The sequence below is a fragment of the Stegodyphus dumicola genome, chromosome 6 (genome assembly GCF_044657685.1).
Source record: "Stegodyphus dumicola isolate Sdum_Otavi_A_Nest chromosome 6, ASM4465768v1".
NCBI classification, from domain to species: domain Eukaryota; kingdom Metazoa; phylum Arthropoda; class Arachnida; order Araneae; family Eresidae; genus Stegodyphus; species Stegodyphus dumicola.
This window is the reverse complement of record NC_140773.1, coordinates 138,879,174-138,894,218: the sequence shown is the minus strand read 5'-3', so window position 1 is coordinate 138,894,218 and position 15,045 is coordinate 138,879,174. Positions and strand designations below refer to the sequence as shown.

General features: G+C 33.8%; 1 protein-coding gene across 1 annotated transcript in view; it reads left to right on the top strand.

The window, feature by feature from the left end:
• Nucleotides 1-15,045, top strand: part of Proc (Proctolin) — an 84,143-nt gene that overhangs the window by 55,953 nt on the left and 13,145 nt on the right. Inside the window, exon 2 of the mRNA XM_085818927.1 lies at nt 11,571-11,701. Coding sequence (XP_085675053.1) covers nt 11,571-11,701 — 131 coding nt within the window. The remainder of the gene's footprint in view (nt 1-11,570; nt 11,702-15,045) is intronic.

Here is a 15,045-nt window from a genome sequence, read left to right as displayed (position 1 = left end):
CTGAAATTTTAGCCCCATTGATCTAAACAAGAGCTGATTGCATGAGAGTTCTCTTGGTTTCCTTCATGCGTGACATAGATACAAGCGCATTTCCCACAAAATATCCTCCACGAAGGCTGTCCTTCCTTTTAAGCAGATAGCCCTCGTGAGCTTTGTTATAATCAAATAACCCAAACCAACCAAAGGAAAACTCTAGCCAAATGAGAACTACTTGAAAGAGATTTATAAGTAAAATTGTTTCCCATTTTGGTCTGTTTTGACACAAGAAAAAGGAGAATTTCAGTTTTTATGCTCATGCTTTATGGAATGCAGATAAAAGTTAATGCATGTCATCCATTTCTTTAAGTGTTGCTTGTAAAATGATTATATGAAAAGTTCTGTTGTGTAACAAATTTTTGTCACATAGGTGCTTATAGGTACTTCACATAGGTGCTTGTCACATAGGTGCTCCTGTGCACACAGCGTAATCCAGTTTTTCTTCAAATGAACAAAGACGTCAGAAATAACCGAGCTTTGGATTTCTACGGTTAGGTGGCATTGCTATTTAAGTTCAATGTAAAGCAATATCCAAGAAAATGTCTTATTTCAGGATGTTATTTCAAGTAACAACGTATTTCCTAAATACATTCGCTACCTTCTTCCTATTTCTGTCGGAACTTTTGAAGCTTCACCGTGGCAAATAATTGGAATTCCAGCTTTCGGTGTTTCGCTCTTTGCTACAGCAAGATCTTTCCTACCAACTTTTTCTCCCACATTTTTCGTAAGTAACACAGCCACGCCTTTTCCTAGGTATATTCCGACAAAGTAACAAAGTAATTTTGAATGGATGCCAGATTCTATTTTAACTTTTTTTTGTTTCGTGTAATTTATACTCACGCTACACTCATCGCTTTAAACAAATTCGAGAATTGTATAGTTTCACTGGAAATTTGTCATTGTTCAGTTGTTTAAGTTTCAATTCTTTTTATCGGGAGGGGGGTATTGCTGGTATTGAGAGAGCCTCCCTGTTTTACGATGCAGTTACATGCAATTAAAACTAACGTAAACAGCGCTTGATTCTCGCAGACATCATCAGTATGCATGCAATGGTGAGCTATTTAAAACTTTAACAATAGTTCGCTTTTTTTAACAGGTTGTTATAGTTTGTCACTTTAGAAGATGCACTTCAAAGCGATTCTCCCTCACAAGCCAATAAGCACAAGCCATGCCCCATAAATATAGTAATGACTGTTGCGGAAAAATGGAAAAATAAGACGAATTCCCTAATTCGATAAAATCCTGTCTTTCCCTCTGTGAGAAGATGACAACACAATGAGAAGAAGGGCCGTCGTGATCTTGTGGTGTCCATTTTTAAGCGGTATGAGAGCGCGTATAGGAAAAATGCGATAAAATTTTAAATTTTTTATATTTTTGGGGGGAGGGGATATATGAGCAAGGTTGTTAAAAAGACTACAGAATTACTATTTTTTTTACTGAATTAGCAAGCGTGTAAAGCAAGCCCTGAATTCTGCCATCTTAGCTCTATTAAAAGCGAGGTAACCTCTAAATAGTACTTGACCGCAGAACTAAAATAACGCAATTAAATAAACAATACTAACGAAGTAAAAAGGAAATATTATATTCATGAAAAATCTCGGGAATCATATTTCAACATAAAAATCCATTTTGACAGTTCCCCAACCTATTCGGAAGCATTTTTTGCGTGACGTATAAAGATACAGCTTGCACAAAAGAAAAAAAAATCCTTCGTATCTCCAGTTTTACTGGACAGATTGGCGAAATTTAACCTGAATCACTTTTTCCTGTCTCAAAAGAGCGAATTGGGATATTTATTAGTTTACACATATTAGCGAATTAGGATATTTATTAGTCCTATCATAGGTATTCTGACACAAAATTGGACTTTTTCTGAAACGACATACCGATTTCTTTCCGCATTTCCATTCTACAACTCAAATTACGCCAAAGGACCAAGTTTTATAAAATCCGCACGAGTAGTTTTTAGAAATTAGCTCTAAAAGTTTTAGTTCCTCAGTGCTTATAGAATTTGGCGTTAGTTTACTAATATCTCTTTTTTTTATTTAACTTGATTGATACTCCTTTCATAGTTCGAAATTTAGATTCGATCCAAATAAAATTCGCAGTAATTGTTTAATTGTTTAATTTGTATTTTTTAGTCATTTTCATAAATTTTTCGACAACATTTTTTTAATTAAGACCTATAAAATATTGACCATCATTTTAAAGTAGATGTGTTTCTAGACGTACATGCAGAAAGTTAGAGTTTTTTATTCAAAATTTGCAAAGTTATACGTGAATTTATACACTGGAGCGTTTTAAAATTTAGTATATTTGTTTTGTCACAATAACGCCAAATGTGATTTACGCACTTTGTTAAAATTATTTGAAAGTATGAATCCGGGTGCAGCAGCAATTCTTCGATACAGCAGTGAGAGCAGCTAACCACTTTTCCTTCTGGGTAGTCCAAATTAAAACGGGATGCTAATAACTCGTCATCAACTGAATTTAGTTACACAACTATCCTGCCTCTCTGTAGTTGTCATTCGATTAAGTGAAAATGTAAAGAATTATCATAGTTCAACAAGGTGATCTCGTGGTGTAAATAGTTAACGCTTCTATCTACCAGGTGGAAGATCCATGGTTCGAATTCCGAAGACGGCATAATAAAGTTTTCACTTTTCTTGCTCCAAAATATTAACTGATTTAAGTATAAGATTAAGTAAATATTAACAGTATGGGTCTTACTTAAATTAACACACATCAAAAAACGAGCTCTCATATGTTGTAAAGAATTATGCTTTCCCACATTCCCTGTGTGTAGTGGTGATTTCTCTGATCTTAACCGAGTTCCAAGTTCCGCTGGTTACGCAGCTGATTAACTTGCAGGATTTGCAAGTTTTGTATCTAGAGAACTGCTCTCCGATCTTATATAGTTTTCTCCCATCCCCGAGAAATTTCCAGCACCTTCGATTTCTCGAAATTGCTGGAAGGCCTACACGGTTACAGCTACATAGCGATAGAAGTAGTTGTAGTTACAAAGGGATCGGCCCAAAATGCTGCCAAATGATCGCCAAGCTTGGCGACTTTCGCCAAATTTGGTGAAAAAAATTAGTCACTATAGCCAATCGCCAGCTTGGCCCTATTTTACTAAAACAGCCATTTACCCCAATGTTAAATGGATTTATCGCTGTAACCTTATTTTTCCGGCAGAGCTTTGTCTCTTTCAAGCATTTCATGTTACAGTGTGAAAGAGATACTACAGCTTACATATAATTTCACTAAAGCTATTTACATACATACAAAATTTGTAAAGATACATAAAGTTGCACTTTGTAGCCGAATATGTAATGCTTTATTGGTTAGATTAACACTGATATACATAAACTGGCTGTATGACCGTTCAAATTAAGAAACATGATTTTTAATATTAGGTTTATATTCTCGTTTCTTTTTATTTAAAAATCATTATCTTATAAAAAGCCAAAGCACATATAATCAAGCATTGTTTATAAAAGAACATTATAACGAAACCTTAGATTTCAGTATCTAAACAGGCTCTAGTCCGAAGGGATGTTATTGCAGGATGTTTGCACACTGAATGGGTACAGTGATGAAAGATAAGTTATAAACATTAAAATAATCTGTTTCCGAGGTATAGATCTTCAGCCATGATTGAAATGCAACTGGACGTTTGAAGCTTTCCAGAGCCATAACATGATGTTGAGTCTTCCCGCCGATAAATGAACGAAAGCTGAATTTTGTATCGGCCTAAAAATAAACATTTCTCCCTCATTCCCTCTCCGATGCCTCACTCTCTCTCTCTTCCCCTTCCCCGTTTTTTCTTATCTCGTTTTTCTTAGATCCGTATCTTTCTTGCCCGTTCCTAGTATAGTTTCCTCACAATGCTGAGATCAGCAATCGGATCTGTAAACAGAACGTTACACGTTGAGATTTTGTAACTGTCAAACGAATAGCACAACGCCAGAAAAAAGTTCATGTTTGAAATGACATTTCTGAGGCCTTTTTCTCTATCATTAAATAATGCTGCACTCTGTATGTATATATTTTCTTCGCATAGTGCAACCAAAACACCGCCACCTGAAGAGCCGCGATATTTTGAACACGTAGGAGTTCTCTATAAGAACCTCTGAACCTTAAAACCCGAATTATTTCGAATTTGTTTTTCATCTATTTTATGTAGTATGCAAACTCATTTGTATTAACAAACTCGGCGATTTAAAAGCAAAGTGTTCCCACTCGGCAAACGTGCCTTAATATATTTACGCTTCAAGTTTAATAAAAAAAAACTCAGTGGTTTAACAGAAATGAATTACCACTCGGCAAAGCGTGAGGTATTTATTTATCTTTTAAACGTAATCAACAAACTCAGAGATTTAAAAAGAAATATGTTGCCACTATCCGAAATAAAATAATTTTATCTTCTATACTCTAATGCAGCGGTTCTCAACCTTATGATTAACACGTATCATCTAAACAAAAAATTGAAAAACTTTAGTATCACCGCTACATTTTACAATGCTTTTTTTTTTTTTTTTTTTCAAATTCTCAATAGAATATATATATGTAAGATAAAAATATATGAATCAAAATTATAGATTAAACTATAAAACATTAATTCTTCCTCTTTATTCTAAAATCGTAATAACTTCTCTGCATTGCGTCATTCAAATTAATCATGCGATCTTACGTAACCACTAATGCAGATGCCTCTTAACCAATCACCAAATAACAAACAAAAATTTTCCTCTTCGCGTGCTTCCATTCTTCATAACTACGCACTTCAGCTTTTGCTCTCTACTGTGCTAAGATGTAATTTCGCTGGCTTGCTTTCTATCTCAACAATATCAAAAATGTAAATCTTCTGTGGAAAGGCACGACTAGAGTGCCAAGTGATTGTGGCCACAAATATCAATTGGAAATAAAAATGGAATTAAAACTGCCTCGACTGCCAAGTTCTTTAAATACTACGCAATAAAAATTCTTCTTCAATATGGATCTAAGCAAGCATCGACACTGCTCCGTCTTTTCCTTTGCTTTTATTATGACATACATATATTGCCATTTTCACACCTTATTGACGTGTTAAATATGCACACATAAAAATGTTAGATTAAAAACTGATTATCATTTTAATTATCAAAATTTAAGTTTACTTAAATTCTAAAATTTAGTGTGAAATTTGAGTCTATTTAAGAGAGTCAGTTTCTTTATGTCTGCCCTTATTTCACTTAGCTTTAACCGTAAATTAGGATCCACTTCTAATTTTGTTCCATATTTACGTTTCAAATAAACATGGAAGAAAACCACGTGTTCACACAAATACGTTGTGCAAAATGGCAATAAAAATTTAATAGATTTAATTTAATGCCTTCAAATTCTTTTTTCCCGTTCAGTCAAAAGTTAACCAGTGTGTTATTTTTGAAATCTTCAGTTCGAGTTTGATCACAGGAAATTTCTATTAACTGTTTTCTTTTCTTCGCGAGATTTTTGTTCTTAATAGTTAAAAACAATCTGTTTCTCTGCGTACCACCTACATTTCTCTTGTTCACTAACAGTGTTATGCGTACCGCTAGTTGAAAACTGCTGCTCTAGTGTTATTGCGATTTGGTAAAGTTAAAAAAATTCCAAAATAAAAAAAGTTCAAAAGTAAATTTTCTTTCAAATTTAAACTGTAAAACATTGATTAAAAAAGAAAAACTAAGCCTTAGAGTTCAAAAGCAATAAAGGCAGTCCTTCTGCTCTTTTGTGTGCCCATGAGACCACAATAGCTGGACTCATTTATATATTTAATAAAAACAAATTTAAGAACATGATTTAGAATTCAATTAGACACAAATTTCGAAATCATCAAAATTACAAACAAATTTAGAAATCATGATTTTTGTAGACACAATTGATGACGTGGAAACGTAGATAGAATGTAGAATCCGTAATGAACAGCAAGAATTTTGATTTTGTAGAATGGTGATCTCTAATGAAACTGGCAGCCAAGGCAGATTAAATCTTCATTTTTATTTCTGTAAATACGTTGTGGCCACAAACAACTTGGCGCACTACTTGTGCCTGTTTCAGAATGTTAACATTTTTATTACATATGAGTGTGTGTAAGAAAAATAAAAATTACGTATAAGATTAAATTAACAGCGTAAATTAATTGTCCTTCTCTATTCAAAAAATAGTAATCTCTCTGCACTGCGTTATTTCGAGATTAATCCATGACACATGACTCTTACATAATTCTGATGGTGTAAAGGGAATTAAAACTCAAACAGCCAATAGTAACTTTACAGCAATATTAATTATCCAATTAAAATGCATTAAGAACCAAAACTAACTCAGTCTGAATTAAGATTTCACCCTGAACATAACGCACTTTCTTTCTACGTGTTGACCTAGCTGGATTGTAGTCTGTCTGCTCCTTTTTTTTTCACTGAAAATTTATCAGAAATGTAAACTTTTGGAATAGTCATAAATAGCGGCACAGTAAGCTAGCATGTTTGTGGCCGCAACATGCTTGCTGGAATAGAAGTTGCATTAAAGATACCTTGACTGCCAAATTTCTTATTCATTATGGATTGAAGTTTAAACATCTCTAAGCCACCAAAATTCTCGCTGTTCATTACGGTTTCAACCGCCTGCGTTCTACTACAGAATCTATTACATATACAGGGGGATTCTAAGTTGTTTTTACAAATTAAGAGGGATGAAAGCACTCATCCAGATGAGCAATAATGGCTATATAACATAGGGTCTCATTCCACTCTGAGAGCCAGAAAAGAGGAATATTAGTATTCCAACCTGAACTTACAACAGTGTTGAGAAAGCGAATGAACGAAACCAAACGTTGCGCAATCAGTTTAGTGATAAACTCAAAGAGAGTTCACAAAATGGATAAAACTGAAAACTTGACGTTCGAGTGTTAATTCGAGCTCATACCTAGATGCCAAACACTCAAATGCAAATATATGGTTGGCAAGGTCTCAACCTCACAAGCAGTTGCAACAAGTTAATTATCTAATCAAAGGCAGAATATTATCAACTAACTACCACTTTTAACTGTATACCGGGATCAGCATGAAAAGTTCATGCTGTGTTCCGGCTCACTTCAAGCAGAATGAGTGCAGCACAGTAAGTCCAAGATAACAGGATAGAAGATGGCGAAGGGGAAAAAACTGCTACTTTGATATTTGATATCAAGGCATCAGTTTTTCCCCCTAATAATTTAGATAATTAACTTAATGCAATCGTTTGCGAGGTTGAGACCTTGTCAACCAAAGATGTGCATGAGTGATTGCCATCAAAGTCTGAGCTCGAATTAACACTCGAACGCCAAGTTTTCGGTTTTATACATTTTGTGCATTCTCTGTGAGTTTTTTTACTAAGCTGATTGCGCAACTTTTGGTCTCGTTCTGCCTCTCAGAATGAAATGCGGCCTTATGTTCTATGGTAATTATTACTCATCTGGATGAGTACTATCACCCCTCTTAATTTGTAAAAACAGTTTAGAATCACCCTGTATATATATATATATATATATTTGTGCGTGATGAAACCAAATTTAGAAGTACTGATGTAGGAGCACTGAGACGTTGTAATTAACACAAATTTAGAAGTACAAGAAATACCAACGGCGAAGAGTAAAATTTTGATATGTTTAGTTTGTTCATTATAAAAGATATGATGTGCAAAAAATCGATTAAATATTTTAAAAAATGAATCTAAGTACGTCTCTTCAGCACATTATATTTCCATCGACTAGCAATGTGTACACAAAATCTATCATTGTTGTTGTTGTTACTGATCATAACTGGTTAGCCATTATGCTAGATGGCTAGATCAGATCCATGAGTCTAAGAACTGTCAATAAATCCAAAATGGAGATATGTCTTTTCAATAGGTTCTGTTTTACAAGTTCTAAATAGGTAAGAAAATGTTTAGAAGTGAAATGATCAGTATTACATTTCCTACAGATGAAGTGGATCTTATGTTTCCGGTCAAATTTAAGGCATACACACAAAATCTGAATTCGACAACTTATCAGTCGACGACAAAATTACACTCACAGTGAAGCATTGTGAGTGAACTAAATAAAAATTTAGACTTATAAGATAATGCATTAATAAACATGAAGTCTCACAATCATATCTTCCGTATGCTACTGCATGCTGAGCAAAACCTACTTCAGTTGTTATCTTAGATTTGTGTGAAACTGTACGGATCTAAACTATAAAAAAACTCACTAATTTCCAGGAATCGTAAAGACAGATGAGCGACTTATCTTCTCGTCTTAGACTTAAGTAAAATAACTCCAAATCAGAAAGAAACTTAAAATAAATCTCTTTATTTATCCGTCAGCTTGACCGTTAATCAGCCTGAATAATAACAGAAAATCGAGTTTCAGTAGGTTACGGGAATTCAGAAAAAAATACTCAAGTTTGAAAAAAATTCGTGCTTACTCACCACTGCCTTTATGATGTAATTGGATACACAGGAGGTTCAGATTTCAAATCCCTGGGAGGGGATACGTTATTTTTACTCTTTCCTGCATTCAAATGCGTATTAAAAAGTCTCTACAAGTGGCACTCGAATTAAAGTGTCGTGGGCTCCACGTATTGGTTATTCGTCTCCACGTATTGGATCTTTTCCCTTCCCAGTAGCTTTTTAAGTGGGCAAGAGTATAAGGATTGTTTTCTTCCTCACCACGTGTGTTTGTTATATACATGGAAGTATGTCCGCCTTGCATCAGAAGGTCTAGAGTTCGGATCCTAGCGATGGCACTGTTGATTCTTCTTGTTTCCCGGATTGCAAAATAAATAAATAAATGTATATTCAATTGTTCTACAAAGTAAATTTTAACTATTAAATTACAAGGCAAAGAACGCCTCTTTGGTTCAAGATCTCTCTTTAAATAATTTGCATCCACGTGCAAGTCGACGAAAGTAGTGGTCAAATAATATAATGCCCTAGAAAATCTCTTTTCTCAACTACTACTTGTTTGAGTAGCATTAGCACAAAGAATTCGCTTTCGACACCTTTCATAAATATTCTAACAAAATATTCTCTTGAATAGAGAATTGCAGTTACTGGTTATAAATTCATATCCTACAAAGCACTAGGAAACTTTCCTATACATGTATGCTTACATTTCGTACCATTTTCAATCCATTGTGTATAATGAAGTTTTCACTTTCCTTGATCTGCAACTTCTAGGCTCGTCCTGGAAGGTTAAAATTCCAACTATAGAACTTCGTGAACGCCCATTAGCATTGATATTCACTACTAGCACTGCCCTATACTTTAAAAAAAAAAAGAAAAGAATTCGTGCTGATTACTACAGCATTTCCATGCAGGCGAAACTCGAAAGCATAATATAGAAATGTTCAGCTTACTGTATGGCATCATTTACGTATGAATAAAATTAATGAAATATTAATTCATTGGAGTTGAAAAAAAGGGCAAAATATTAAGATTATATGAGCCATTATCTATAAACAGTTAAAAAAAGTCCTTCGAAATTTTCATCATTTTGTCAATATAAATTTGTGTAGCTAATTAAATTATAAATATAATTACTTTGAAAGTAGTAAGTCCACTCTCCGCTAAGACATAGTATTTAGTTCACCTATTTATGTGTTCTTTACATTTTATACTAAATTAGTTAAATTCCATTGCTACTTTGAGGCAATTTTTTTATCTTTACATATAATAAAAGAAACTGTGTCTGTGTGTGCCTTTCGTCTTTCTGTCTGTGTGTTTGTCTTTGGTTCGTGCTACGTGTAAGCAAATAGATCCTACGAAATTTAGTGCATAGATGCATCTAGACAAAGCGATTTTTTTTTTTCAAAATTCGAATCAGATTTTTTTTTCATTTTATTTTTATTTATTTATTTATTTATTGATGAAATCGCATCATTTTGAATAGTTTCATTCTTTTAGAGCAACAGTTTTTCATTCAATGCTTTGTATACTGGACTGCTGACTGTTGAAAATCTGAGATAAAATGCTGCTTTTTTAATTTTGATTTTTGAACATGCAACGTGCACATCGCAATCTTCTTATTCTGACGCGCATGTGTCTCGCGAGACATAACAAAAAGAATTTCCTTTTTTTCTCTCTCTCTCTCTCTCTTTATTGGCTAATGGTAAAGAGGTTTGTATATTTTTAATTATGTCATGCCGAAAGCGCAATTTTGATTTGTTATTACTTTCTAATGATAGTTTCATTCTTTTAGAAATGCGGTTTTCATTCATTGCTTTGGATACTGGACTGCTGACTGTTTTCTCTTAAAAATACAAGATTTATTGCTTATTTCATTGTAATTTTTTATATTATGTTTTAATTATATATAATTTTAATTACATAAAATGTTTTGCATGATTTGTTTTAGGAAACAAAGTTCTTAACTTACTTTATACCATTTGAATTCTTAGGATTTTCCAACGGGAAGTTGGTTAATTTATTTATTAGGATAATTAATATTCGTATTAAGGGATATTGCTTATTTCATTGTAATTTTTTATATATATAATACATTTTTGTTGAAATTTGTGTTTTTTTTTTATGAAGTTGTTCTGCAGAGTAAAATTCTGTGCAGTTTTTAAATTTAATGTTTGCTGTTCTCTTTAGGCATTTTACTGGTACATTTAAAAGCCAAACGCAGGCTGGCCGTGTAGCGGCTAGTCGTTTAATATCATCAAAATAGCCTAGGACAAATGTGATAACATTAACCGTAGCTTACCGTAAATGCATACATTTATTTTCAAATACATTTAAATGTTTTCCTGACATGCTTATGGCCTTTTTAGTTTTACCATATTTTCTTTTCCTTTTAGTATACATTTTTATTGTTAGCTTTAATTTTAGCTCCTCATGTTCTACATAGCATGAGGCTTATTCAAGTAAATAGCAGCTCTAGAAAAATGGATGAACAAATGTGCACTGCAGGTAGGAAAAAATATTAAAATAAATAAAAATTAATAAATAAATAAGAAAAGTAAAATAAAATAAAAAAGTAATAAAATAAAGAGAGCTCAATAATCTAAATGGAGTATGAAAATTCGAAAAGCAGAAATTATCTTTCAGTCCAAAAATAGTCAGAAAAAAGTGGTGGCCAAGACAGGCGCTTAAAAGACTCCTGAAGTCGCTTCCTCTGGACACGATGTACGCACTCAAAAAGAATATGCTTTATATCTTCATCGCCGCTACTGCAGCTCCACAAAACGCTTGAAACAGGTCTTATCGCTTTAAATAGCTCTTAAAATTACCATGTTTAGTCAAAAATTGAGTAACTTTAAAATTTTTTGAAACTTCAACAACTCTTATTCCGTAAAAAACTATAAAACAAAACATTATTTTCATGTTACCAGAGAAAACTGCATTTCAAAATCGGTTTTGTCTGTTTTATTTGTTCCGCTTTGTCCTCGGGAAAGTTAAAATGATTATAGAACAACTCAATCATTCAGCGCTTCATCTTTATCCCGTCTTGTCTTTCGTTTTCTATAATCATGATATTTTTATTTTCTTTACAGCTGTCAAACATAGCCTGGTCTGCATTTTCTTAATCCTTTTGGTGTGTGCGACTCTTAGAGTGGATGGACGTTACTTGCCCACGCGATCGGACAACAGCCGATATGAGCGCATCAAGGAAGTTCTGCGGGCTGTAAGTATCCCAACTCTTATCCTCTTAGATAACAGATTTCTAGCAACTGAGTAAATTGCTATCTTAAACAATGATATCTCAATTGCAGAAATAAAGTTTCCAGAAATGCTTAATATATACTTGGAATTTAAAACATGTTTATGTATTTACGTTACGTATGTATTACGTTTCTTCTTTAGACTGATAGACTGACGCTTCCTCGAAAGTCAATGTAGACAATTTTAGCGTATTTATGCTAAGATGATGTGTAGGAAAACTGAACAATAAAATTTGACATTTCAAGGTTAAGTTTCTTATTAAATTGGTTTATTGTCAACGTACCGTATCTATAATAAAGCAAAAATAATTATTTTGTCTTACGGTCTTCTCTCTGTGAACGATGGCGGAATGAACGGCTTACGCATTAAATGAACCCAATCTTTAAAAAAAGGGGCTGCTCGTTTTTTACAGACAAATGGAAAATTAGTATCACAATTTATTCAATGGAATTATTCAACCCAATGATTCAGGGGCATTGTTCAATCTCTGTGTCAAATATTATTGTTCATCATTACTATTCATAAATTAAATTTAATTATTTTTATACTGTAATATCACAGACTAATATCAAATCGGACCTGCGAAAGCCATTTTAGTGCAAAAGGGACTTTAGTCCCGAATGGGATGTTAGTCTTGAAACGGAATTTTGAGTCGAAGCACTTAAATGCGCCGTATCACTTTCCAGATTTTTCCCACAAAATATTATCGCCCTATTGCATTTCAAGAAATTAAATAATGAAGAATCTGCATTGAATGTATGTATGTTCCCCCCACTGTGAAAAGAAAGCGGTACCTACAGCCATCAAATTTTGAATAATGTAGTCCTCCACTCAAACATATACACTTGGAAGCCCGAATTTTGAATTTCGAATTTTTTTATATGTATTTCATATTTTGCAAAACTTTAACGAATTTTTGATTAACAAACTCGACAATTTCAAAGCGAGCAGTGGCAACACGGTGCGGAATAAAACATTTTTATGTCCAGCGCGCGAGACTGTCTGTCGGAAATTCTAAAGGCATGCTGTCTTTAGAATATTTATTTTAATTTTATGTGAAGTATGTTCCAAGAATGTGATGGTTAGTAAATAAAGCAAACTCACAAAACGTTAATAATAAAAAGACAAAAAAAAGTTTAGAAAAAACTGAAAAAAAAAACAGAAAAATATTTTTATGCCAATACTTAACGCTGCATCTTTAATTCTAAACGTGTACCACTGTGCTCCTTTGAAATTTTTTGTAATTTTGCTGTTGAATTGTATGTGGCGTAAGCGCGAGGAAAGCGATGCTGAACCCTACGAGCGTTGCGAATTTGGCTCTAAAATTTCAAAGTTCACCAAAATGTCATGAATAATCAACATTTTCTTGACTATAATTTTGTACATGGAATCCTTTTCTTCTAATATACATCCAACCCGAAATGGAATTCACCAGGATTTTACAGAAATTTTCATGTGTAACCATTGAGAAAGCTATCCATCGATACGGAATTTTGCTTCCATTAAGCTTAGAGTGTTAATACAAAGATAAAAAGACAAAAATAAAGACGCTAGCAGTGCAAGAGAGATTGGTAGACTGCTTAAAAAACCGAAGTGAAAGCTTAAAAAACTTAACAAGCTCTTTTGAACTACTGTTAAAAATCTGAAACCTCTCAATTTTTTTTTTGGGGGGGGGGACTCAAATACATGCGAAACATTATTTACAACAAATTATCAAATGAAGCTCGTTATCAAACTGCCGATCCTCGATTTACACCCAGCTTGCAAAACAGATTGGTTTCCACAAGAAGAGCAGCTTTCTCAAGGGAGAAAGTGAAAAAAATTTCCATTTTTCTATGCGCTTACTCCTTTTTACTTCGCGCTGAACAGAGATGCATACATGCTGAGGTTGTGACATTCCACTAGACGTGATAATTCGTTTCTGAACTCTCAGCAGTGCTGGCTGGGTTACGGGAACATCCCTGAAAGTCTGCCCCTACTTTGGCTTTAACCCTACTTTGGCTTTTGAGTCGAGCTGCACACATGTAAGAATACATTTAAATTCGCTGCCCTTATAATGCTTCTGTTTGCTTTTTCCAATGCTCCATTTCTCTTTCATTACTTCCAATGCCGTTTATTCTTCAATACGTTCTTTTAATTTTGCATACTGATTTAATTTATATAATCAAATGTACTTATTCTTGACATTAAACTGCTTGAAAGTGTAGGTGAATTGTTAGTACAGTAGATTCCCTCTTAACCGGCTTTCATTTAACCGGATCTCCGCTTTAATTGGCCATAATTAATTTAAGTATGAAAATAAAAAAATAAGCAAAAAGATTATAAAAAAATGAAAATTCCGTAATTATGTATTTTAAATACAATATAAAAAAATAAATAAACTTTTAAGAAAAGGACACTTTGTGCATTAATGCTATCGCACACTTCTCTTGATTCATAAATAAAAGGATCTCAGAATATGGGTGGGTAAGGTGTTAACTAGAATACAGTTCAATAATAGAGACGACACGTGTTGAAATTTAAAGGAAAGGGCGCATGGATCGCAATTGTTGGCAAATCAGTAAAACAAGAGGGTTTAAAAATATTAACGTCAAGTCCTGCGAGTGTACTATCGAGCTGTAAAGATTGCTTCAATGATCCAGCAGCTATTCAAAGAGTTGGCTTCATTCTGAGTTTGTTCCAGCTGTGACTAAATATCTCAGCACTGTTTTGTTGGACAATGCTCCTTCTCGTTGAATTAAAAGTAGGTGATACTGATGCAGTTTTCTTGCAGGCTAACGTAGCGTTTCAACTACAGCCCATGGACCAGGGTGTATTGAAAATTTAAAGAGACGGTGTCGAAGAAAGCAATGCCTTAGTGGATGCTAAGATGTTGATACTGAAGACGTGGAGCTGTGATTGACTAATGACAGGAACCTTCATCCAGAAACTTTTCCAGATGACATCATCGTAGCTGTTACTGATGTTGTTTACTATAACGATCGATGATCTGACGTCGATGAAAATGAGACCTCCTTCATATCACATACAGATGGAGCAAAAGTTTCGGAAATGCTCTATGCTATGTGGAAAAACAGGCATAGGCTTCCTCCATTGACGTGGAGCTTTTAAAAAACATGGCGAAATTATGGAGCGAGTCGCCTAATTTTCAGCCTTCTTTAACTAAAGTGCATTTCCATTAATTAAATAATTGTTTACTTCATTCTCCGCTTTAACCGGAATTTCGTTTAACTGGCTGAACCCCGTTCTTTTCTGTTTATTTTTATATGGATTTCTCCTCTTTCTTGTTTTTTAAACGGCCCTCAG